This window comes from Chiloscyllium plagiosum, chromosome 1, assembly GCF_004010195.1.
Source record: "Chiloscyllium plagiosum isolate BGI_BamShark_2017 chromosome 1, ASM401019v2, whole genome shotgun sequence".
NCBI classification, from domain to species: domain Eukaryota; kingdom Metazoa; phylum Chordata; class Chondrichthyes; order Orectolobiformes; family Hemiscylliidae; genus Chiloscyllium; species Chiloscyllium plagiosum.
Window position 1 is genome coordinate 115030188 of NC_057710.1, and position 22663 is coordinate 115052850.

The window sequence follows — 22663 nt, forward strand, 5'->3', positions numbered from 1 at the left end:
GAAAGAGACAATGTTTTCTGTTGAATAAAGAATATTTTTGAATCAACCTATTCAGTGATGTTATTGGATCAAGCAGATGGGATTTGAACCCAGGTCTCCTGGTTCAGAGGTAGGGACAACACCATACGAAAATAAGAACGTAAGAAGTAGGAGCAGGAGTAGGCCATTTGACCCCTCAAGCCTGCTCCATCATTCAATAAGATCATGACTGATCTTTTATGGCCTCAGCTCCACTTACCTGCCAAATCACTATCTACCACTGTGTGCTCAAGAGCACTTGTTCCTGCACATCCTATTTTTAGTGAATCCATCATTGACAGTTGTGGATTCCATTGCCCAGTTACTAACCACCATATGGAATTTCCACCACAAACCCATCTGTCCCTTTCCTTTCTTTCTTAAAATGTGCTTCTTCAAACCTATCTCAGCCAAGATTTTGGTCAACAGCCCTGAGGAATTATGTGGTTTGATGTTAAGTCTGATGATGACCCTGTGACGTCCATTGGGAAGTTTCACTACATTAAAATGCTATGAAAATGCAAGTTAGTTATTCTTGTTCACTTTCCCACAGTCTTTTGCTGCCACCATTATACAGATATAACCCTGTGAAGACCAACATGACTGACCCTGCAAGCCAGTTGTTAGAGATGGGTTAACTACTTTACGTTTTGGGTGTTCATACCAGCAGTGGGTAATGAAGTTTCACAGTTCTGATTTCTGAGGCTTTTCAAGAGATCCATTTGTTCAGGCAACCTTCTCCAAATTTCTCCAATTCCTGCTTTTGGTATAGTTTTCCTTTACGGTGAAACATTATACAGTATCTCATTGTACTAAAGGAGCTACAAAGTCATACTTCAGGGAAGGAGGCTAGGTGAGAAAAGCGAGTCCAAGTTGCTATTTGTTTTCCCAAACACAATGTTTTTGTTTTGACAGAGCGCAACAAGTGGTGAGGCTCTTGACCATGATTACTTCAGGCTCGAGCAGCTGCAAGAAGAATTTAACTTTGTTTCAGATGAAGTGTTTAATAAATCCAAGAGATTCCGCCTTCTACAGCTTCGAAATGAGGAGGTGGCAGAGTTCCATAATTTTAAACAAGTTCCGATTTTAGATCGTGAGATTTCTGAGAAGATTTTCCAGGTATGACCCATAGTATTTAAAACGTTTGTTCTTGAAGATCAGTCTGTTTACAATCTAGTATGTTACTTTATAGAGTCATAGAGATGTACAACATGGAAACAGACCTTTAGTCTGACTCATCCATGCCGACCATATATCCTAACCTAATCTAGTCCCATTTGCCTCTCCTTATTGCTCAAACCTTCCAACCCTGGGAACATCCTTGTAAATCTTTACTAAACCTTTTCAAGTTTCATAACATCCTTCCGATAGGAGGGAGACCAGAATTGCACACAATATTCCAAAAGTGGCCTTACCAATGTCCTGTACAGCTGCAACATGACCTCCCAACTCGTATACTCGATGCTCTGACCAATAAAAGCAAGCATACGAAATACCTTCTTCGCTATCCTATCAATCTGCGACTCCACTTTCAAAGAACTATGAAACTGCACACCAAATTCTCTTTTATTCAGCAAAACTTCCCCGGAGCATATCATTAGGTGGATAAATTGTGCTCGTGATTTGCCTTTCCAAAATGTAGCACCTCCCGTTTATCTAAATTAAACTCCATCTGCCACCCCTCAGCCCATTAGCCCATCTGATCAAGATCTCATTGTACTCTGAGATAATCTGCTTGGCTGTCTACTACACCTCCAATTTTGGTGTCATCTGCAAACTTATTAACTATACTTCCTATGTTTATATGCAAATCATTTATATGGTAGTGGTACTGGAATAGTGACCCAGAGTTAACGAGGGAAATCCTTCCAGGTTCCTAAGTATCATCAGACAATTATTTCACCATTTTCCTATCTCCTCCTGTCTTTCCCCAGGCAGCTTCAGAAAAAAAAGTCTGGAATTCTCACAGCTGAGGTGGGATGATCATTGAATTTGTTAAAGGGGCAATAAAGAGAGATTATCTGAGAGAAGTCCCTCATAACCAAAATGGGAGCAGTCTCAGGCTGTCTCCAAACCAGAGGTGAACAGAAGCGATCAATAAACCAGGAACTGTCTCAGTGTAACTGACAAACTGTGATTTGATTATTCCAAGTAATAAACGGATAAGCTGAAAAGCTGCTCTTGCAAGCACACGTACTGTTAAAAAATGTATAATGGGAAATTATAACATGGTTGGAAGGCACTTTACCCACTTTCAGCTGCCCATCTTCCTAACAGCATTCACAGCACCATAGAGACAGACTGTGCAGCTTTACCTTCAACAATGCTGAGGCTCTAATGCAAGGTGCTTCCCATGGCAGTATGCATGTCTGTGACTCTATGACTATGACTCTATAACACTGACAGCTGCACCAGCTGCCTTCTCATGTCCTTCCACAGACTAGAAGTAATGGCCACTGAGATACAGATGGAAGGAAATGAGAACCCAGCTGATGGTCAAAAGACAATGGATCAGCGAACACAACATCTACAGATACCATTGCCTCAGGAAGCTCAGGCTCTGTCAGTAGCTCCCTCCTAACATCTGCACCCACATGGCACTTGACCTTCTGCCCAGTATGGGAAGCTGGTCATGCATTGGGTTTTGGTCATTGAGGATCCTGCCCCCACACCCCTGGCTCTCTTGCAAAGTGAGAAAGCAAAGAGGTTATGACTTCCTCGAAATGTTAGCTTATAAATTCTTCATTGTCTGCTCCTTTGGGAATGAGGTTTGTTGTACTTGCGGACCACCTGCCTGAATGAGCATTGGCCAAATCCTGGGTTGGGCTTATTAGCATCAAAGAGCTGGTGACAATATTTCCTGGATGCCTATGAAATGGGGGAGTGGCAAATGGTTTCAACTGTGAACTTTTTTTTGTTTAAGTCTGGTCCAAATATATTTGTCATTGGCCTGGCAAGCAAGCTGCCATGCTTTCTATTGAGGTCAAAGGAGATGAACTGCTGAGATTTCTGCTGGACAATGTCAGTGGTTCCTTTTCTGATAAGAGCATGAAGTTGTACCATTTAAGACTTCCCTCTGGAAGTTGCAGGGGAGAGACGGAGAGCTGTGAAACTGGTCACAAATTCACTCATCACTCCTGATTATAAAGGTAGCTTTCAGGCAAGAATTTTCTAATCCAGTATTCCTCCAAAGCTGTTGTCGCCTGTTCACCTATGTTAGCTTGAAAACCCATATCACTTTGGTAAATTGTCTAGCAGTAAAGGTTAAACTCATAACTTTTGATTAATAAAAGTGAGTTCTGTCCATCTCACATTGCAGTAAAATATTACTAAAATTTAAACAAAATCAGCTTTAAATCAAACTTTGTGATTATTTGATGTCACTACACTTCCATAAGCATTGATTACTCAGAACGAGGGCAAAAACACTCCTGCCTCTGCCATTGCTCCAACAAAATCAAGTAATTAGACACCTCGTGAAGGCTGCTAAGCTTAATATATATGGAAGTGACACAAAGTTTCCACCACCCATTTTAATTTAACAAAGGTTCTTCATAAGATTTTCAGAAGTGGATGTGTGATGCACTTGATAGTCTGCAACATGTCTATTTGCTCAGGAAGAGGTGCATTCAGCCTCATTGTAGGGATACACCATACTCATTTAGTTTTAATTCAGAAAACTTTGTGTCAGTTGGAAGACCAAAGTTTCACAGATTCTTTTTTTGTGCAAGCAACAAAATCTTGCTCACTAATCAGGAGAGGGAACTGGGAGGATTCGATCAGCTTCTCCAGTTTGGAATACCCTGTCATGGCTTCTTCATGGCTGGCTGTGGAGCTTTGAGAACTGAGTCAATTCTACATGATAATAAAAGCAAAATAGTGCGGATGCTGAAATCTGAAACAAACAAAATGCTGGAGAAACTCAGCAGGTCTGGTAACATCTGTGGAGAGAGAAACAAAGTTAAATGTTTTGAATCCAATATGATGAATCTTCAGAACTGACATGATAGACTTGCTAGCTCTCAAATCTTCAAAGAATTAGAATGTGCTTTTACATGCTCAATATCAAAGTAAATATAGTGAGTCCCAGGGTTAGACAGATTGCCTTCTTACTTCATGGTTACTTACTGTAATACTACGTGTGCTGCAGAGTAATCTTGTCTTCAAAACACATAAAGTTAAAAATCTCACAACACCAGATTTATTTGGAAGCACTAGCTTTCGGACCGTTGCTCCTTCTTCAGGTAGCTGTGGAGCATGATCATAAGACACAATTTATAGCAAAAGATTACAGTGTCATGCAACTGAAATGATATGTTGAACAAATACATAGTATTCAATAGCAAGTTTTGAAAAGATTTGAAGCTCAGGTTGAGGTTTTGGATGTAGGTTTGCTCGCTGAGCTGAAAGGTTCATTTCCAGATGCTTCATTACATTACTAGGTTATATCTTTAGTGGACCTCATGCGAAGCAATGCTAAAACTTCCTGCTTTCTATTTATATGTTTGGGTTTCTTTTGGTTGGTGTTGTCATTTCCTTTGGTGATGTTATTTCCTGTGGTGAAGTCACTTCCTGTTCCTTTTCTCAGGGTGTGGTAGATGGGGTCTAACTCGAAGTGTTTGTTGATAGAGTTCCGGTTGGAAAGCCATGCTTCTAGGAATTCTCGTGCATGTCTTTGTTTGGCTTGTCCTAGGATGATGTATTGTCCCAGTCGAAGTGGTGTCCTTCCTCATCCGTATGTGAGGATATTAGTGAGAGAGGATCATGTCTTTTTATGGCTAGTTGGTGTTCATGTATCCTGGTAGCTAGTTTTCTGCCTGTTTGTCCAATGTATTGTTTGTTACAGTCCTTGTTGGTAAGTGTTGGTATCTGTAAGTAGTGAGTTTGCTTTTTCAATGTAGCCTCTTCGATTTAGAATGACTGTCAAGCATCCTTTGTCTGCAGGTAGGATAATAATGTTTTTTTTTAGTCTTTCCAGTGTTTTCCTTTCTTGTGTATTGAGTGTGTTTCCTTCCTTTTTTCTGCTTAATGTTGGTGCAACTACTTGTCTGATGGATTGTTGGGTTTCTCCTGTGAGTTGGTTGTCTTTTAGTGTTGTTTCTAATGCTGCTAAGAAATCTTTCTTGTCCGCATCCTGGCAGTTGTAATTTAATCCTATTACTAAGACGGCTTATTCAGTGTCTGTTAAGGGTCGGTCAGATAAGTTTTTTTTATCCATGCTTCTGTGTTGTCAGTGTTGTTACTTTGTGTAAGTTTATCTAGTTTTTTCTGCAGGCCTAGTTTTTTCATTTTCTGTGTTTGTCGTTGTCTAATATCTATGGCTTATTGTACTGTCTGTCCATTTATGGTCTGTTGCATGACTAAGTAAAGATTTTTGATGCAAAATTTCTCTGTTGTATTTACGGAGTCTGTTGTGGGCATCATTATTCATTTTCCTAAATATTCTGCGGCCATTTTGCTCTGCTATTCTTATGGCTGGTGGGATGTTAAGGGGAGGTTTGTATTGAAGATATTTAGGTAGTATCTGTTTCTGGGTACCCAATGAACACAGTCGTCCAATTTCTCAGCAACAAACCCAAACAAGCAGACAAAACACGTCCAGAAACCCTAGCCACTCTCCCCTACATCAAAGACATCTCGAAAATGACGGCCAGACTACTCAGAGCCCTTGGCATCATGGTAGCCCACAAACCCACCAACACACTAAAACAGCAGCTAATGAACTTGAAAGACGCTATACAGACAATGAGCAAAACTAATGTCATTTACAAAATACCATGCAAGGACTGTAACAAACAATACATTGGACAACAGATGGAAAACTAGCCACCAGGATACATGAACACCAACTAGCCACAAAAAGACATGACCCTCTCTCACTAGTATCCTCACATAGTGATGAGGAAGGACACCACTTCGACTGGGACAATACATCATCCTAGGACAAGCCAAACAAAGACATGCACGAGAATTCCTAGAAGCATGGCATTCCAACCGGAACTCTATCAACAAACACATCGAGTTAGACCCCATCTACCACACCCTGAGAAAAGGAATCGGAAGTGACTTCACCACAGGAAATAACATCACCAAAGGAAATGACATCACCAACCCAAAGAAACCCAAAAATATAAGTAGAAAGCAGGAAGTTTTAGCATTGCTTCGCATGACGTCCACTGAAGATGTTACCTAGTAAGGTAATGAAACCTCTGGAAATGAACCTTTCAGCTCAGCGAGCAAACCTACATCCCATATTATTCAATATATTGTTTCAGTTATTTGCTATAAATTCTGTGTCTTATGATCCTGCTCCACAGCTTCCTGATGAAGGAGCAGCGCTCCAAAAGCTGGTGCTTCCAACTAAACCTGTTGGACCATAACCTAGTGTTGTGTGATTTTTAACTTTGCCCACCCCAGTCTAACACTGGTACCTCCACTTCAAAAAACATGTGATTGCAAATTCTATATGAAGCTTCAGCTATGAACCAACAGATTAATTTGCAAAGAACAGTATTCCATACAAATAATATATTGCTATTGTTAACATTGCTAGGTTCCTCAGTATGAAAATCGGAAGATTGTTCTTAGCGTCAATATCGAAGTTATCATGAAAAAAATTGCTCACTTACAATAAGGAAGCACTGCCATGAGCCCTGATTAACTTTTTTATGAGCTCCCCAACAAAAACATCTGAGCACATATTCACAAGGTCTTGCTGCAAAGCTTTTACCCTGCACACCTTTCAGATCCAATCTACTTGTGTGCACCAATCCCATAAACGTACAAAGCACACTGCTGCCTCAAAGCACCGGTAACCCAGGTTCAATTCCAGCCTCAGGCGACTGTTTGTGTGGAGTTTGCATGTTCTGTCCGTGTCTGTGTGGGTTTCCTCCGGGTGCTCCAGTTTCTTCCCACAGTCCATAGATGTGCAGGTTAGGTGAATTGAACATGCTAAATTGCCCATTGTGTCCAGGGATATGCAGGCTGGGTGGGTTGGCCATGGGAAATGCAGCGTTTTGGAGATAGGGTAGGAGGGGTAGATCTGGGTGAGATGCCCTTTTGAAGATTGATGTTGATTCAATGGGCCAAACTGCCTCCTTCCACATTTTAGGGATGTTTGGTCATCATTCTTCACATTGAGTTTATGAGCTCAGTCACACTGCACACTGGCATAATAAGACACAGGGGTTTCCTGAGAGAAAAGAAGAAACTGGGTGAATGAGCTAATCAACAAAAGACTGAGGAAGAAATTTGCTAAGTTTGGAATCCATTTGTAAACCAATCTAACTTTGTGTACCATGCTTTGTTTTATTTTCTTTTTTACATTAGGAATATGAGAAGAAATGTCATGAAAAAGATACAGTTGATATCACAAGCCATCTTGATCCACACAGAGCACTAGTAGCTAGATTCCTCCAGAAGGTAATCTATATACAACCAGCATAGGTTTAGGATTTGGCGCTACTTTCAAAGTCTAAGTATACAGCTGCAGTTCAGCACTGCATAATTCCAACTGTCAAACTAAGTGACTTAGTGTTATAGGAACAATTTACAAAAGAGTTTTTTTTCAGTGCTTTTCATTGAATGCATATTTGTGAATTATTTACACTGAAATTCTTACTGATCTTATTGTACATCCGGTGAGTGAAATCTCATTTTATCTGGTATTTATTTATTATGCAGAACATGTACGATATAGAATTTATGCCACCTGAGGAGTAATGTCAACAGAATGATCAACATGATAAGAAGGTTCTGGCCCAGATTAATGAGAATTATATCAATTAAAAGCAGTGTGTAGCTAAAGCAGATGAATTGAGAAAGTTTTTCTTTACATTCCTAGATGTTAAGTGTGCATTTAATAGTAGGCTGAGCATACAAAAGAGGTTGATTGTAATTATAGAAATATAATTATTAGGTTATTAAAGGGAATTTGCACTCTTAATCACCAGCTTAACTAGTTTAATGGCCAATTATGAGCAATTGCAGTAAATTCTTAAACTGGAATATTGTGTGACGCAGTTAGAAAGTTGTGGATTTTATAAACTCTTGCCATATATTCTAATCTCATGAAATTGTTGACTAATTTTCTCATTAATGCTTTCATTCATTTAATCACCATTATTTTTCCAGCAAGATTCAGCCCTATATTATGCAGAAACAAAAGTATGATCAGAGGGATAAAGAAAGATTTAGAATAGACATGTTGTTAAGGTAAACATTAAAAAAAATTAGTTCCACACTGTAACCAGTAGTCAAAAGGGGTGAGAGCCATGCAAGTATACTGATGGCAAATATTCTGAAAAAATGACTTCAACATAAATGTAATGGAATGTTTGAATAGACTAAAATCATCAAGGAAAACGTTAGTCTTCGGGGAAGAAGGCTGAAGAGCCTGGCAAGTAGTTGGCAAATTTTGACCATCATAATGAAGGAATTAAGCTGTGAGCCTTTTAGCTCTAAGAATTATGTCTATCTCCTTGAAAACATTAAATGTTTTGACATCAAGCATTTTCTGTGGCAGAGAATTCCACAGGTTCACCGTCCTGTGGAAGAAGGTCCTCCTCAGTCCTTAAAGACAAATGATCCCTGGTGCTGGACTGCCTGGTCATTGGGTACATCTTACAACTTACAACTTACGCTGTTTGAATTCTAAAGTTTCTAAAAGATCCCTCTCATTCTTCTAAATTCCAGTGAAAATAAACCTAACCTATCCAGTCTGCCTTCATACATCAGTCCTGCCATCCCAGGAATCAGTTCGACACTGTGTTGTGGTCCCTACACAGATGGAACATGCTTCTTCAGAACAAGACCAGAACTGCATGCAATACCCTGGGTGTGCTCTCAATAGGTCCCTGTATAATTGCAACGTTCCTGCTTCTGTACTTGAATTGTCTTGCCACGAAGCCCATCATACCATTTGCCTTCTTCGCAGCTGCTGGACCTGCATGCTTACTTTCAGCGATTGTGTACAAGGATACCCACGTCTTGCTTATTGCCATTGAATAATAATATGCCTGCCTGTTTTTGCTACAAAAGTGAATAACCTCACTTTTCTCCACAGTATACTTCATCAGCCATATGTTTGCCCACTTAGTTAATTTGTCTAAACCATACTGGAGCTTCTCTGCATCCTCCTCACACCTCACCCTCCCACACAACTTTGTGTCGGGATCTTATATTTAGTTCATTCATCTCAATCATTAATATTTATTGTGAATAGCTGGGGTTCAAACACTGATCCCTGAGATACTTGATTGGTCACTGGCTGCCACTCTAAATTACCCATTTATTTCTAATCTTTGTTTCCTGTCTGTCAGCCAGTTCTCTATCCATGTCAGTTGACTACCTCAATCCCATGTGCTTCAGTTTTACATGCTAATCTCTGGGTAGAATCATAGAATCCCTACAGTATGGAACCATGCCATTCGGCCCATTGAGTCTACAGCAACCCACCAGAGAACATCCCACCCAGATCCACCCTAACCTTGTAATGCTGCATTTCCATGGCTATTCCTCCTATCCTGCATTTTGTGGACTCTTTGGGCAATTTAACATGGCCAGTTCACCTAATCTGCAGGTGGAAACCCATGCAGACATGGGGAGAATGTGCAAACTCCACGCAGACAGTTACCGGAGGTTGGCATGGAACATGGGTCTTTGGCGCTGAGAGGCAGCAATGCTAGCCAGTGAACCACCATGCTGTTCTTGCGCGAGGCCTTATCAAACACTTTCTGATACTTCAAGTGAACCACATCCACTGGTTCCCCCTTATCAACTCCAGTAGTTATATCCTCAAAAGCCTCCAATAGATTTATCAAGCATGATTTCCCTCTTTTAAGTCAGTATTGCCTCTGCACAATTGTGTCTCTCTTTTCCAAGTATTGTGCTACTAATTCTTTTATAATAGTCTATAACATTTTCACAATACCAATAACCGGCTAACCAGTCTACAATTCCCTGTTTTGACTTAACCTTTTTTAAAATAGTGAAGTTATGTTATTTATCCTTCAATCTGTATGAACTATTCCAAAGTCTAGAGAATCTTGAAAGATGACCATCAATATATCCACCATTTCGAGGGCAATTTTCTTAAGTACTCTGAGATGTAGATTATCAGGCCATGAGGATTTGTTGACCTTTATCCTTTTAATTTCTCTAACACCATTTCTCCCTACTAATACTGCTTTCCTTCAATTCCTGTCTGTCATAAGACCATGATGTTATTTGTGTTCTCCTTTATGAAGATAGATCCAAAAAATATATTTAATTGATCAACCATCTCTTTAGTTTTCCCTTTGATAAATTCCCCTTCTGATTGTAAGGAGCCTATATTTGTTTTTTTACTAATTCTTGCTTTCTTCACATACTGACAGAAGCTTGTACAGTTGGTTTCTATGTGCCCTGAAAACTAATTCTTCTCTTATTTTTCCCTATTTGTTTTTTAAAATTATTTTTGCTTTTGATTCCCTCTATACTGTCTCCTTGTATAGCCTCCCATCCCCCTGCTATTTTAGTTTAATCCCTCCCCAACCACATTAGCTCAAAGGAATTGTAAATCACTTTGAAGATATGTCAGATCAAACAGGGAGATGTTTTGAATGGTGGGATATATTTAAAAATTAACTGATTAAGATGCAGTTTAAATGTGTTTGAACCAGACATAAAGGGTTTTCATGAAAGTCTTGGGTGCTGTGGGATAATAGAGCCAAAGCTAGGTTTGAGGTGGGGGTGGGGGGTTGGAGGGAGAAAGAAAGGACATCATAAATAGAGTTCATATGTTGTAAAAAAATCTCAGAGTCAAAGTGTTACAGCACAGAAGGAAACCATTTGGGCCATTGTGTCTTTACTCACTCTCCAAATGAGCGTTGGGAATCAGTATCATTCTCCTGCTTCTCCCCGTCCCTTGTACATTGTTTCTATACAGTTAATTGTCCAGCAGCCCTTTTAATGCCTCAGTTGACTCTACCTCCACTACACTTCCCAATCAGTGCATTCCAAACCCAAACCACTCATTGTGTGGAAAAAGTTTTTTTTTGTTTGCATGACATTTGCTTCTCTTACAAATCACATTAATCTGTGCCCTCCAGTTCTTGATTTGTTCACAAGTGGGAACAGTTCTCCCAATCAACTCTATCCAACCCTCATGATTTTGAAAACTTCTGCCAAATCTCCTCTTTGCTGTCTTCTCTCCAGTTATCTCCTTTCCAATTTATCTTCCTAACTAAAGTTTCTCATCTTTCAAACAGTTTTTGTAAATCTCTTCTAATGCAATTGCACCTTTTCTATAGAGCGGCATCCAGAACTCTAACACAAGTGTGTTGTACAAGTTCAGCAACTCCTCCTTGTTCTTGTACTCTGTACATTTATTAATACAATCCCCAATTCTGTATGCTTTATTAGCTGCTCTCTCCACACCACATGCCCCATCCAATGACTTATATGTACACCCAGCTAGCTCAGCTCCAAAACACCCTTTAGAATTGTATGTCTTATTTTTTATTGGGTATTGATGTACTTTGTAGCATAATGCATCACCTCAGTCTTCTCGGAGGGAGGTAATAGCCTAGTGGTATTGTCGCTGGACTGTTAATCCAGCGACCCAGATAATGTTCTGGGGACCCGAGTTCGAATCCAGCCACGGTAGATGGTGGACTTTGAATTTAATTTAAAAAAATCTGGAATTAACGATATAATGATGACCATGAATATGACCATGAATCCATTGTCGATTGTTGTAAAAACTCATCTGGTTCACTAATATCCTTTAGGGAAGGAAACTGCCATCCTTACCTGGTCAGGCCTACATGTAACACGAGACCCACAGGAATGTGGTTGACTGTCAACTGCTCTCTGGACAATTAAGGAAGAACAATAAATGCTGCACCAGACAGTGATGCCCTCATTCTGTGAATGAATAAAAAAAACTTCTCTGCATAGAACTTCATCTGCCACATATCGACCCACTGTACCAATCTTTCTATGTCATTTTGGAGGATTACACTGTCCTTCTCACAGTTTAAATACTTCCACGTTTTGGATTATCTACAAATTCTGAAAATATTCCCTGCAGAGCAAGAGCTAGACTATTTATCAGGAAAACCAAGGCTCCCAATAGCAGCCTCTAGAGAGCTCCATTAAAAAGCTTCTTCCAGCTCAAAGCAAAATTAACTGTTATTGATTCCTTCCTATCACTCAGACAATTTTGTATCCATGTTGCTACTGTACCTTTCAGTCCAAAAGCTAAAACTTTTGTCACAAATCTATGACAATGTTTCAATGCTTAGGAGAAGTCCACGTAAACCGCATGATCTTTTCGAAATACCCAACAAGTTCGTAAAATATGATTTTCCCTTTAGAAATCCATGCCAGTTCTTCCTAAACAATACACCTTTTTTCTATGTGTCTATTAATTCTATCCTGAATTGGCTCTAGAAGCTTCCCCACCACTGAAATTAATCTGACTGGTCTGTAATTGCTAATCCATAGAAATATTTTTGAATAAGGGCATGATTTGCAATTATCTACTCTACTGGCACCTTCTCTCAAATCTAGGGATGACTGAAAGATTGGTGCTAATGCCCTAGCAAATTTCTACTCTCAGTTCCATCAAAATCCTTCCAGTGTTTTGTCAACTTTTAAGTACTAGCAATTCAATCCAACAATTCCTCCTTGTCTATTTTGAAATCTTCTAACAACATTTTGCTCTTCTGGCACCATTGCCTGAATGCCATTACACTCTTGGTAAAATTCTGTATAAAGATAGATGTGAAGTACTGAATTGATATCTCAGCTATACAGTTAGCTCCTGTGTAAATCGCTATTTGGGTCCCTAATCAGCTTTACACCTCCTACTACTCTGTTGATATGACAAGAGAAGATTTTCCGACATGTTGACCATCAGTCTTTCCCTTTGCTTCTCTAATATGCTTCTCACCTCCCTTCAAAACTTCTGTATTCCTCTTGGAATTCTTCAGAAACTTCTAAACCCATGATCACTTCCACCTAGATGGACAAGGGGAGCAGGTACATGGGAACACCCACCATCTGCAAGTTCTCTTCCAAGCAACTTGCCATCTTAACTTTGAAATATATCACCATTCCTTCACTGTCGCTGGTTCAACATCTTGGAATTCCCTTCCTAATAGCATTGTGGGCTTACCTAAGCACATGGACTGCAGCAGTTCAAGAGGGCAGCTCACTGCCATCTTCTCGAGAGCAACTATGGGCAGATTGCTGGCGTGTCAGTGATGTCCACAACAAGAGTGATCAAAAGGAAAGACCTCTCAGTTGGACTTTCTACAGGGCACCTTCAGAAACACACAAATTTTTCTTTGTCTTGATTTCTAACTCCTTTGTCACCCGGGGATCTCTGCATTTGTGTGCCTTATCTTTTAAGGAAATACACTTGACTATATCTGATCCATTCTCTTACAAAGGTAGCCCATTAATTGGTTATAGGTTTTCCAGTCAACGTTTCACTCCAGTCCATCCTATGTAGCTTTGTTCTTGTCCTGTTAAAGTCAGCCCTTTGCCATTTGATTTTTGTCACTTTGGATTGACAATTGGCATTCTCCACTTACAATACAATGATCACAGTTCCCACTGACAATTGATCGACTCGGCTTGACTGATTTCCAAGAACTGCATTCAACAGTGCATCCCTTTTGTTGGGCTGGGCATGTATTGCTGTTGGAAATTCTCCTAAACTCACTCTAGGAACACTTGCCCCTTTTTGTCCCTTACACTACCACTATGCCAGTCTTTATTGAAGTCCTCTATTATAAATGCTCATGTTGGCCACTGAACAATATAATTGTGTCCATTTTGTTCCTTAGTTCTAGTCAAATTGATTCTGTCTTTGTTCCAGTACTCAATTGACTGCTTAACCAATACTGCCAACTCTTATCCCTTCGATCCTTTTCAATCTTTACTGAGCATTTGTATCCAGGAATATTTAATACCCAGCCTTTGGGTCACCTCTCTGTGACTGCCACAACATCACATTCCACATAGCAATCTGTAACTACCCAATCTTATTTACTAAGATCTGTGCATTCATATTTATGGACAGTCATCATGCTTTGGACCTCATTACCATCTCCATTACGACAACTTCACACATTAACTTACTATTCACTACACTAGTGCCATCTGTCTCTCCAGGTTTTTTGCGCACCATCATATTCTTCTCGAATATTATCTCTTGAGTTAGTGCACCTCCCAACAGCACTAGCAAAATAGCTGTCAATGAAATTAGTCTACAAATATAAAATGTAACAAAATATACATTTCTTTCCTCTCAAGTGCAGTCAAAGAACGGACTAAAAACCCAGAAGGTTAGGCTAATGCTTTAGGGATACCCTCTCATATCTTACCATAGCAGCTGTTAGAACTTAAATTCAGTTAATAAAAAGGCTGGAACATAAAATTGTCTCCGTAAATCCCAAGAGACTATTATCAATTATTATAAGAATCCACCTAGTTTACTAATTTCTTTTAGAGAAGGAATCTGCCATTCTTTCTTAGTTTGACCCAAAAATGATTCCAAATCGAAGGATGAGCAATAAATGTCGGCCTTGCCAGTGATATCCAAATCTCATGAAAGAATTTTTTTAAAGCTCAAGGAGATAACCTGTACTTTATAAAGAAGGAATGATAGAAATGTTTAAGTATATCATTTACCTTTTACAAAGGAAGGTAAATGAAGAACTGCAGAACTATCAGAAGATATGTCAGAGCTACTCTTGGAGATAATTATTGAGGAGAAAACTCAAATCAAAAACATAAAGTTTCACTTTGAGTCATGTGTGAGTCATGTAGTAATAAGTTAGATTGGGGCAATATACTGTCAACTACAATTTTCCAAGCAAATTTTGCAAAATGACTTTGGTGTGCCAAATTCTTGTTCAGGCAAAAGCAAAAGGACCATCCAAGGACTGTAAGCCTACAGGTTTTGCCGAACATCTGGTATGTTTTCTGAAAATGATAAAGTAATTGTTAAATCAGAGTCTACTAAATCAAAAGGCCCTGATTCATTTATTTTAACTGTTTGTGAAAATCAGAGTTCTGGGATAGCAAAATGGAGCTGATTGGCTTGGGAAAGTAGGGAGTAAATATTGAATTTGAATTGATGAATTATTGAATTGATATCATGTGAGTAGTGTATTGGAATGGTTTATTTTCCATATTTACAAATTATTTGGATACAGTTACAAAAGGAATAATACCATTCCTTGCTGAAAATATTGATTTTAGGGACATGGTAACTTGTATCACAGAATTCATTTATTGCTAGAGTCCAGATGGTGTGTAGAGAGTTTGCATAATGTTCAATGTAAGTTTAAAACACCATGATAATGGGAATGGAATTAAGAAGTAAAAAATGTAAAAGTGAGGAAGTGATATGGAATTTGAACAAGGTATCGGTTAGACCAGTGTGAAAGGAATTTTAAAAAATATATTTAAATTGTTTTCAATGGTAATTGAGACAATGGTAAGGATGGCTTAATATAACATAGAATGACTACTGTAGCAATTGCACAAATATTTCTGATAGTAAGGAATAATTGTCATATTTTTAATTTCTTAGGTTCGGGACTCTGTAAAAAATAGATTTCTGTTGGCAAAGCATCATTACATCTTGTCAGATATGGTTGTTGAGGAAGCAGTCCCCAGCATAAGGTGTGTATTGTACTTTGCATTATTTTCAAACTTCTTACTGTCTGCTTATTAATGGGGTTAATTTTTAAAAAAAATCAGAATTGAATGTCAAAATGTGTTTTATTATTTATTCTTCTTGTGCCATACGATGGCAATCATTTTACTTTGGAAGACAAGGAGGGAATCAGGATACAGCTGTCTGGGAACCTCTGGCTCTCCAATAATTGAAAATCAGATTTTGAGTTACTTTATGATGTTTTCCAACACAGTAGGTTTACTCTGGTCTAGACAAGCCCTCAGCCATCTTTGGCAGTGCTTTGCCATCGCACTTCCAGAGAGAACATACACACATGAAACCAAATGGAATAACAAGGCATGTTAATGAAGAGGTATATGGATGAGAACTTGGCTGGGTGTCTATATATCTGCAAGACAACTGCTCAGTGTGATGGGAACTGGTGGGGTGCAAGTAAAATTCTGACTAGAAAAATATATGTCTGGATTCTGGCTAACCAGCAATTGATCTCTGGTATTTGACTTGTAAAAAGAAATGTTACGATTGCTGGAGCATTTGCTTTCTTCAAAGCAAAATGTGCTTCAGGAAGTATGTTCACTGTGGACCCCAGAGTATTTCTGATGTTTCTACTAAGAAGCTGTTCCAGTAGCTCGTGATCTATTTTTGCTCATGGACATATGTGAATTATCATTTCACTGTTTCGGCCAGTGCATGACTACTTGGCTTTTTTTTATCCCAGCTTCATTGAGATTCCAGCCATCAACTGGGTATGTGAACTTCCAGCTACAACAGGCAATTTTCATCATTTTCCAACAGCAACATTTTGAATTCAACTGCACAGATAGGTTTTTTCATATCTAGAACTGCTAATCAGTCAAACATTGACTCCAAATGTTGAAGAACTAGCAAAAACTTATTTTTTCTGTTTTGCTTTTCTTTTTGTACATTCTGGCATCCATTTTATAAATACTTGAATGGAATGAGCATGGATATGTCTTGACCTGCTTGGTTTTGTGATGAACTGATTTCAGATTATAAGAGTGTCTCCACATTTTTGTAGTTCTCTTTATTTATTTTCTTTTTTAAATCAAGTTGCTGAGTAAGTCAGTCTGCCTGAACAGTGAATATCAGTCTCAGGTGAACTCAAATAAAGGTGTAAGATGCTGGAAGCATTCAGGCAGTATCTGTACAGAGAGAAACTGATTTACAAGAGGGCATTTAATGGTGACAATAACCTGGTAATATTCAGTGAAGTAGATGTAGTATGAAGGATTTTGTTTAGGCCACTAGGGTCACAACATGGTCAGGTATTTACAGTATTTGATAGACCATGATCTGGACTGTAGACTTTAATGGGAGTATCTTTGCAATATATCACCAAGTTGAGAAAAATGTCTAAGTATAAGCAAAAGTGTAGCATAAAGGGCATGTTTCTTTTCAATTTTCTTTCTAATATTTCTGTTATAAAACTGCTTGCATTTCATTATAAAAGGTATTTTTATTTTAAAGTATTAGATCTGCCACTACTTTGCTTCCTTTCATGTATCTTCATCTCTCTTTATTCTTCCATTTTCTGTGCAGTTCTGGTGACTCACGGTATGTTGTACTATTCTCATCATTTCCTTTCCATGTTGATCACTAAGATATCTTACTATCAATGCTTGCTTTTTAACTTAATTTATTGAATAGAATTTAATTCACATTGCAATTATCATTTGCTACTTTTAAGAAGTGATGGTGAATGGTATAGAACCTGTACTGAGCAAAATTTAATATTTTGTGCCCAATAGTATGTTAGGTATCAGCCTGTTCAAACTGGCTGAACCAAGGAGACCACTTAGACCACGAAGAAAAGAAAGAAAAAAAGTTACAGCCCAGAACCTTTCTGATGGAGACATCAAACTTTTGGTCAACATTATCCGAGCCTATGATGTACCTATTCGTAAATCCATTGGAGGGTAAGCAATACTTGTTGTCTGTGCTGCACCCATATCATCTTGGTATGTAGGTTCTTTAGGCGTTTACATGTTCTAATGTGTACGGGCACAGGAAATTTCTGTCTGAATAAGAGAAGAGTCTCTGCTCTATTTCGAAGTTATAAAATTAGGCTCTGTATTACTGCAGAAACTGATAGGAAAACCTAGCCTTAGGTCTAACTTACACAATATCCTACCTTACTCTCCCACAAAGTCACAGCATGTGGGCCTTATTACATTCAATCAAGTATTGATGCTTGCAGACCCTTGCAAGCTCATGTTCAGCAAGTAAGTAAAGTCGCCATAGTTCCAGAGGTCCAGAAGGCTGCTCTGTTTGGAGAGAGATGACTGGTGTTGAGTTTAACCTGAGGATTACCATGTCATAGTTGCAAGCCAGCCGTCCAACTAACTGAACTGACCGATCTCTCCAGGCTCATATACAATGTGAATGTCATTGAGAGACTTTTTGTACATCTCTGAGAATTTAGATATTGCTTTGTAACAATTAGTGTGATTAAATAATCATCAGTGAAGTGATTTGCAGAAAATTTGATCTTTAAAATTACGTTACTTGTAAACTAGCAAAATACTTGATTTGTTTTCTTTGCTTTGAAATTATTACTATCCTACTCCCCACAGCCTGCCCCCATTCACAAGGCACAAATCAGGAGTGTGATGGAATATTCCCCACTTGTCTGGATGCTGCAGCTCCAATAACACTAAGAAGTTAAGCACCATTCAGGACAAAGAAGCCCACTTGATTGGCATAACATCAGTAAACATTCAGAGCCTTTATTACAGAAGCACAGTAGCAGCAGTGTAGACCAACTACAAGATGCACTGCAGAAATGTGCTCCTGAAAGAGCAACTTCCAACCCACGATCTTTACCATCTTGAAGGATAAGGAAATGCTTGTGAACACCACCACCTGCAAATTCCCCTGCAAGCTACTCACTATCCTGAATTGGAAATACATCCCCTCTCCTTCACTGTTGCAAGGCCAATTTCCTGGAACTCTTTCCGGAGCGGTGTTATGAGTCTACCCACAATACATAAACAGCACTGGTTGGAGAAGGCAGCTCGCCACCACCTTCTCAAGAGCAGCTTGTGATGGACAATAAATGCTGGCTCAGCCAATGGCATCCTAACTCCTTAAATGATTTTTTTGAAAGCTAAAACTTACTTATCCTTTGATCAGTTTGCCTTTGAATGAATGCATAGCATATTCTTGGATATTGTTTGTAACATAGACTCTAACGTTCTCCTTTTGCAGGTTTATTTAATAGAACATCATTTGAAGATAAAAGTTTTCTTTGTTTTCTTCCAGCAAACCAGCGCTGACATCCAGATCAGCAAGATCCATTAATGAAACATTTTCAACCTCTCAGATACCTCAGAGTCCTACTCAAAGCCATGAATGGTTTACTAACCAGGTATGGAACAATCAGGTAACTCAGAGGCTTGGGGACTAGATGTATAAAGGGGGAATATAGAACTCTGTTTAATTTATTGTTGTCACCAACATCTTTTTTTTTGTTATTCATGGAATTTCAAGCGCCTTTATGCAGATCGAAATATAAGCCTGTTTCTGCAATACAATTTTACAAATCCAAATACAGTATTTTCATGAAATCTTTAAATAATAAATGAGAGGTACAAATTATCATTTGAACATTTATGTTGCATTATTAAATGTCCTAATGTCCTTCAAAGGAAAGACACCTAGCTGGTTTGTTGCACGAATTCAATTTTATCTCTGATCTTTTCAGCCAGTTATAGAGTCATAAAACACGGAAACAGACCCTTCGATTCAACCAGTCCATGCCAAACGTAATCCCAAACTAAGCTAGTCCCACCTGCCTACTCCTGTTGTGTCATTTTGGGAGATCAGGACTGGTTTGGGATTGTGAGCAATGTGGAGGAGGCTTTTGTCCTTGTCCTCTTCTACTACTTTGGTCAGTCAATCTTGTCTGCTGTACTGTACATGTATCTCGCTGTACATCTACTCTACTATTCCCACGGCTAGATTATTAGTAATGTAATTCCTACTCTTTATTCACAGTATATACCATCTCCAGTTCAGACTCTTCAGTTTTTGTAATGCTGACATCATCAGTTACGTCACTGACTGATTTACATTAATTCCTTCCTCCACATTCTCTTACCAGTTTAACTTCCAAGAAGTTATTAAACTACTTACATTCCTACTACCTCCCTCCCACCAAGAAGTTGTATTTTCATATGCTGAGTTCCTGGTGGTTTCACCGTTCTTTCTGATCTGGTTCTCAGTGCTGTTGGTCTGGGTCGATGGACTGTTCTCAACTCTTGGACTCTGGTTACATTCTGTGAGGAATTTGCTGTGGGATGTGTTTCGGTTACCCAATTTCAGTAGTATTCCTGTGAATCACTCTTTATGTTTTATAAAAGTATCAAAGCTCTTTGGTTTCTCCTGGAAAATCCAGTTGTTGTTTGGACAAGACATGATTGTAGCTGTTCCACTTTTTGATAACTGTAACTTCAGCATGTTGATTGTTTACTCACACGTTCTGCCCTGGCAGAATATGATTTTTGTCCATTGTCTGTGGTTGTACCACTTCAGGTGCTTGATTGCTTTGGCTTATTTTGTGTAATTTTAATATGGTCATGGTCTTGTAATGCAACATTAGGTCTGAGCTTCTGTTGCTGAATATTTAGCCCATTGAAGACCAGTGTTACTCTCAGTGTTATTCAGTCATTCTGTAAACCTTGTGCTCCAACTTCATTTTTTTTGTCATCAGCATTTTTATCGTTTTTGCACCTCTCTCTCTTTCATTGTTAGCTTGTGGATGGTGTAGTGAACTGGCTACTTAGTGAAAACTGTATTTTTCTGCAAACAAAGTTTTCATGTACAAGGTGTGGACCATTATCAGGTATAATTTCATCAGCAATACCATTGTTTCAGTACATTGTCTCAAAGTAGCATGAGTGCAGTTTATAGCATCCTGCATCGGGGGCAGCAAACAGTGCTGGAGAATCCCACTGCCCAAGCTGCTTAACTCTCCTCCTCAGAGGGAAAGGATATCAATAACTGCGATATGGAGAGAATGGCACCTGTGACTTCCAGCATTCATTTGAGGACCGAGGAATAGGAGATGCTACACAGGTCTCACTTGTTCCTTGGAACAAGCCATTGAATAAAATTCAGGGCAGCTATGACATGGCAGCCACCAACAGCAGTCACCCAGTCCTTCTGAGTTCAAGTCCTGCTCCAGATGACAAGGTTCATTGATAATGGCTCGCAATATTTTTAATCTCTGCCTGCATTGTTCTCTGACAGCCGTAGATAGTGACAATGATGCTGGGAGATTCAGGCTCTTGGATTCCCACTTTTAGATTAGATTAGATTAGATTAGATTAGACCTGAGTAACTTGTTAGGCCGTTTCGGAGGACAGACATTGCTGTGGTTCTGGATTCAAATGCAGACCAGACCAGGTAAGGACAGTAATTTCCTTCCCTTAAGGACATTAGTGAATCAGAAGGGTTGTTCTAATAGTGTTTACTTGGTCATCATTAGGATTTTAATTCTAGCCACTGATGAGCACTCTCACCATTAATACCCAGACTCCTGACTGACTATGGCTAGTGCCTGGACTGTGTTGGGAGGACAGCACAATCTTCAAATGGATTCCCCACACTGACCGATGTACCTGTGATACCCAGATGACTCTTCCTAACCTTCAGGACTGACCATGGCCCAATGCCTGGACTGCAAAGGCACTGTTCACCAACTCTAGTAGAACCAATTGCCTGAGTAACCATAGCTAAAACACTGGTCTGCCATTAGATGATCCCATTACCAATAACTAGCCGTAGTTATTTTTCTTAGCTATATCTAGTTTTTTTAGGTCATAGTTATTTTTCCCCAGTTTTTTTAATGCTAAGCCAGGGTTTTTTGCCCATCCCTAATTGTTCTTGACCTGAGTAACTTGTTAGGCCGTTTCGGAGGACAGACATTGCTGTGGTTCTGGATTCAAATGCAGACCAGACCAGGTAAGGACAGTAATTTCCTTCCCTTAAGGACATTAGTGAATCAGAAGGGTTGTTCTAATAGTGTTTACTTGGTCATCATTAGGATTTTAATTCTAGATTTTATTGAATTCAGATGTTACCATCTGCCATGGTGGGATTTAAGCCCCAATCACAAAGGTTTGGATTACTAATCCAGTGTCGTTACCACCGTGCTGCCACCACCTCCTTCACTTCAGTCAGGGCTGGTCTCCTTTGACTGCCAGCAATGATTGAATTTGGTTGAAACACAGACGCTGTGTTGTTACATATCCTGTTGTAGCTGTGACATTGATGTGGGCTGGTGCTGTACAGTGATATATCTACCCCCTTAAACTGTTCAGGACTCTGAATCGTAACAAGCTGTTGCCTGTTCCTCTGCACAAAACAGCAATACAAACCAGAGAAGTTGGCAGCCTGTAAGTTATGGCTGAAGAACCTATTGCATTAAAAAGCAGTGCGAGTGACAGAGGCTGTCAGTCTGTAATTTAGGACTGAAGAGCCTATTTGGTGAGAAGCAGTGCAAGCCAGAGAGGCTGGCAGCCTCCAAGCCAGTGCAAAATTTGTGAGCACCAAGAAAGTAATTCAAGTGACATAAGATGCACCATGTGCAGATGCGTGAGATCTGTGTGTACTCCTGTGGCCAAACAAACCAGGCAGAAATGTACAAACCATAACCGTGCCCTGAGCTGCAGGTGAACTCCTGAAGGGCTAAAATGCTGAGTGGGTTGCATAGCTGTGATGATGTGGTGAAGCTGATGCCCACTTGAATAGAGAGAAGGTGGAAGAGGACAGTGTTCGCAGAGCATGCAAGGAAATGATGGAGAAGTGAGCAGTGAGCTGTGCTGCCATGTAACTAAGTTCTGGATCAGTGGTGCTGGAAGAGCACAGCAATTCAGGCAGCATCTGAGGACAGGCAAAATCGACGTTTCGGGCAAAAGCCCT

The 22663-nt window shown here is 39.4% G+C and overlaps 1 protein-coding gene across 1 annotated transcript in view; it reads left to right on the forward strand.

The window, feature by feature from the left end:
- cc2d2a (coiled-coil and C2 domain containing 2A) overlaps window positions 1-22663 on the forward strand; it is a 183697-nt gene that overhangs the window by 126825 nt on the left and 34209 nt on the right. Inside the window, exons 22-27 of the mRNA XM_043700613.1 lie at window positions 934-1137; window positions 7348-7440; window positions 15611-15702; window positions 17279-17293; window positions 17488-17655; window positions 19001-19106. Of these exons, the coding sequence (XP_043556548.1) occupies window positions 934-1137; window positions 7348-7440; window positions 15611-15702; window positions 17279-17293; window positions 17488-17655; window positions 19001-19106 (678 nt within the window). The remainder of the gene's footprint in view (window positions 1-933; window positions 1138-7347; window positions 7441-15610; window positions 15703-17278; window positions 17294-17487; window positions 17656-19000; window positions 19107-22663) is intronic.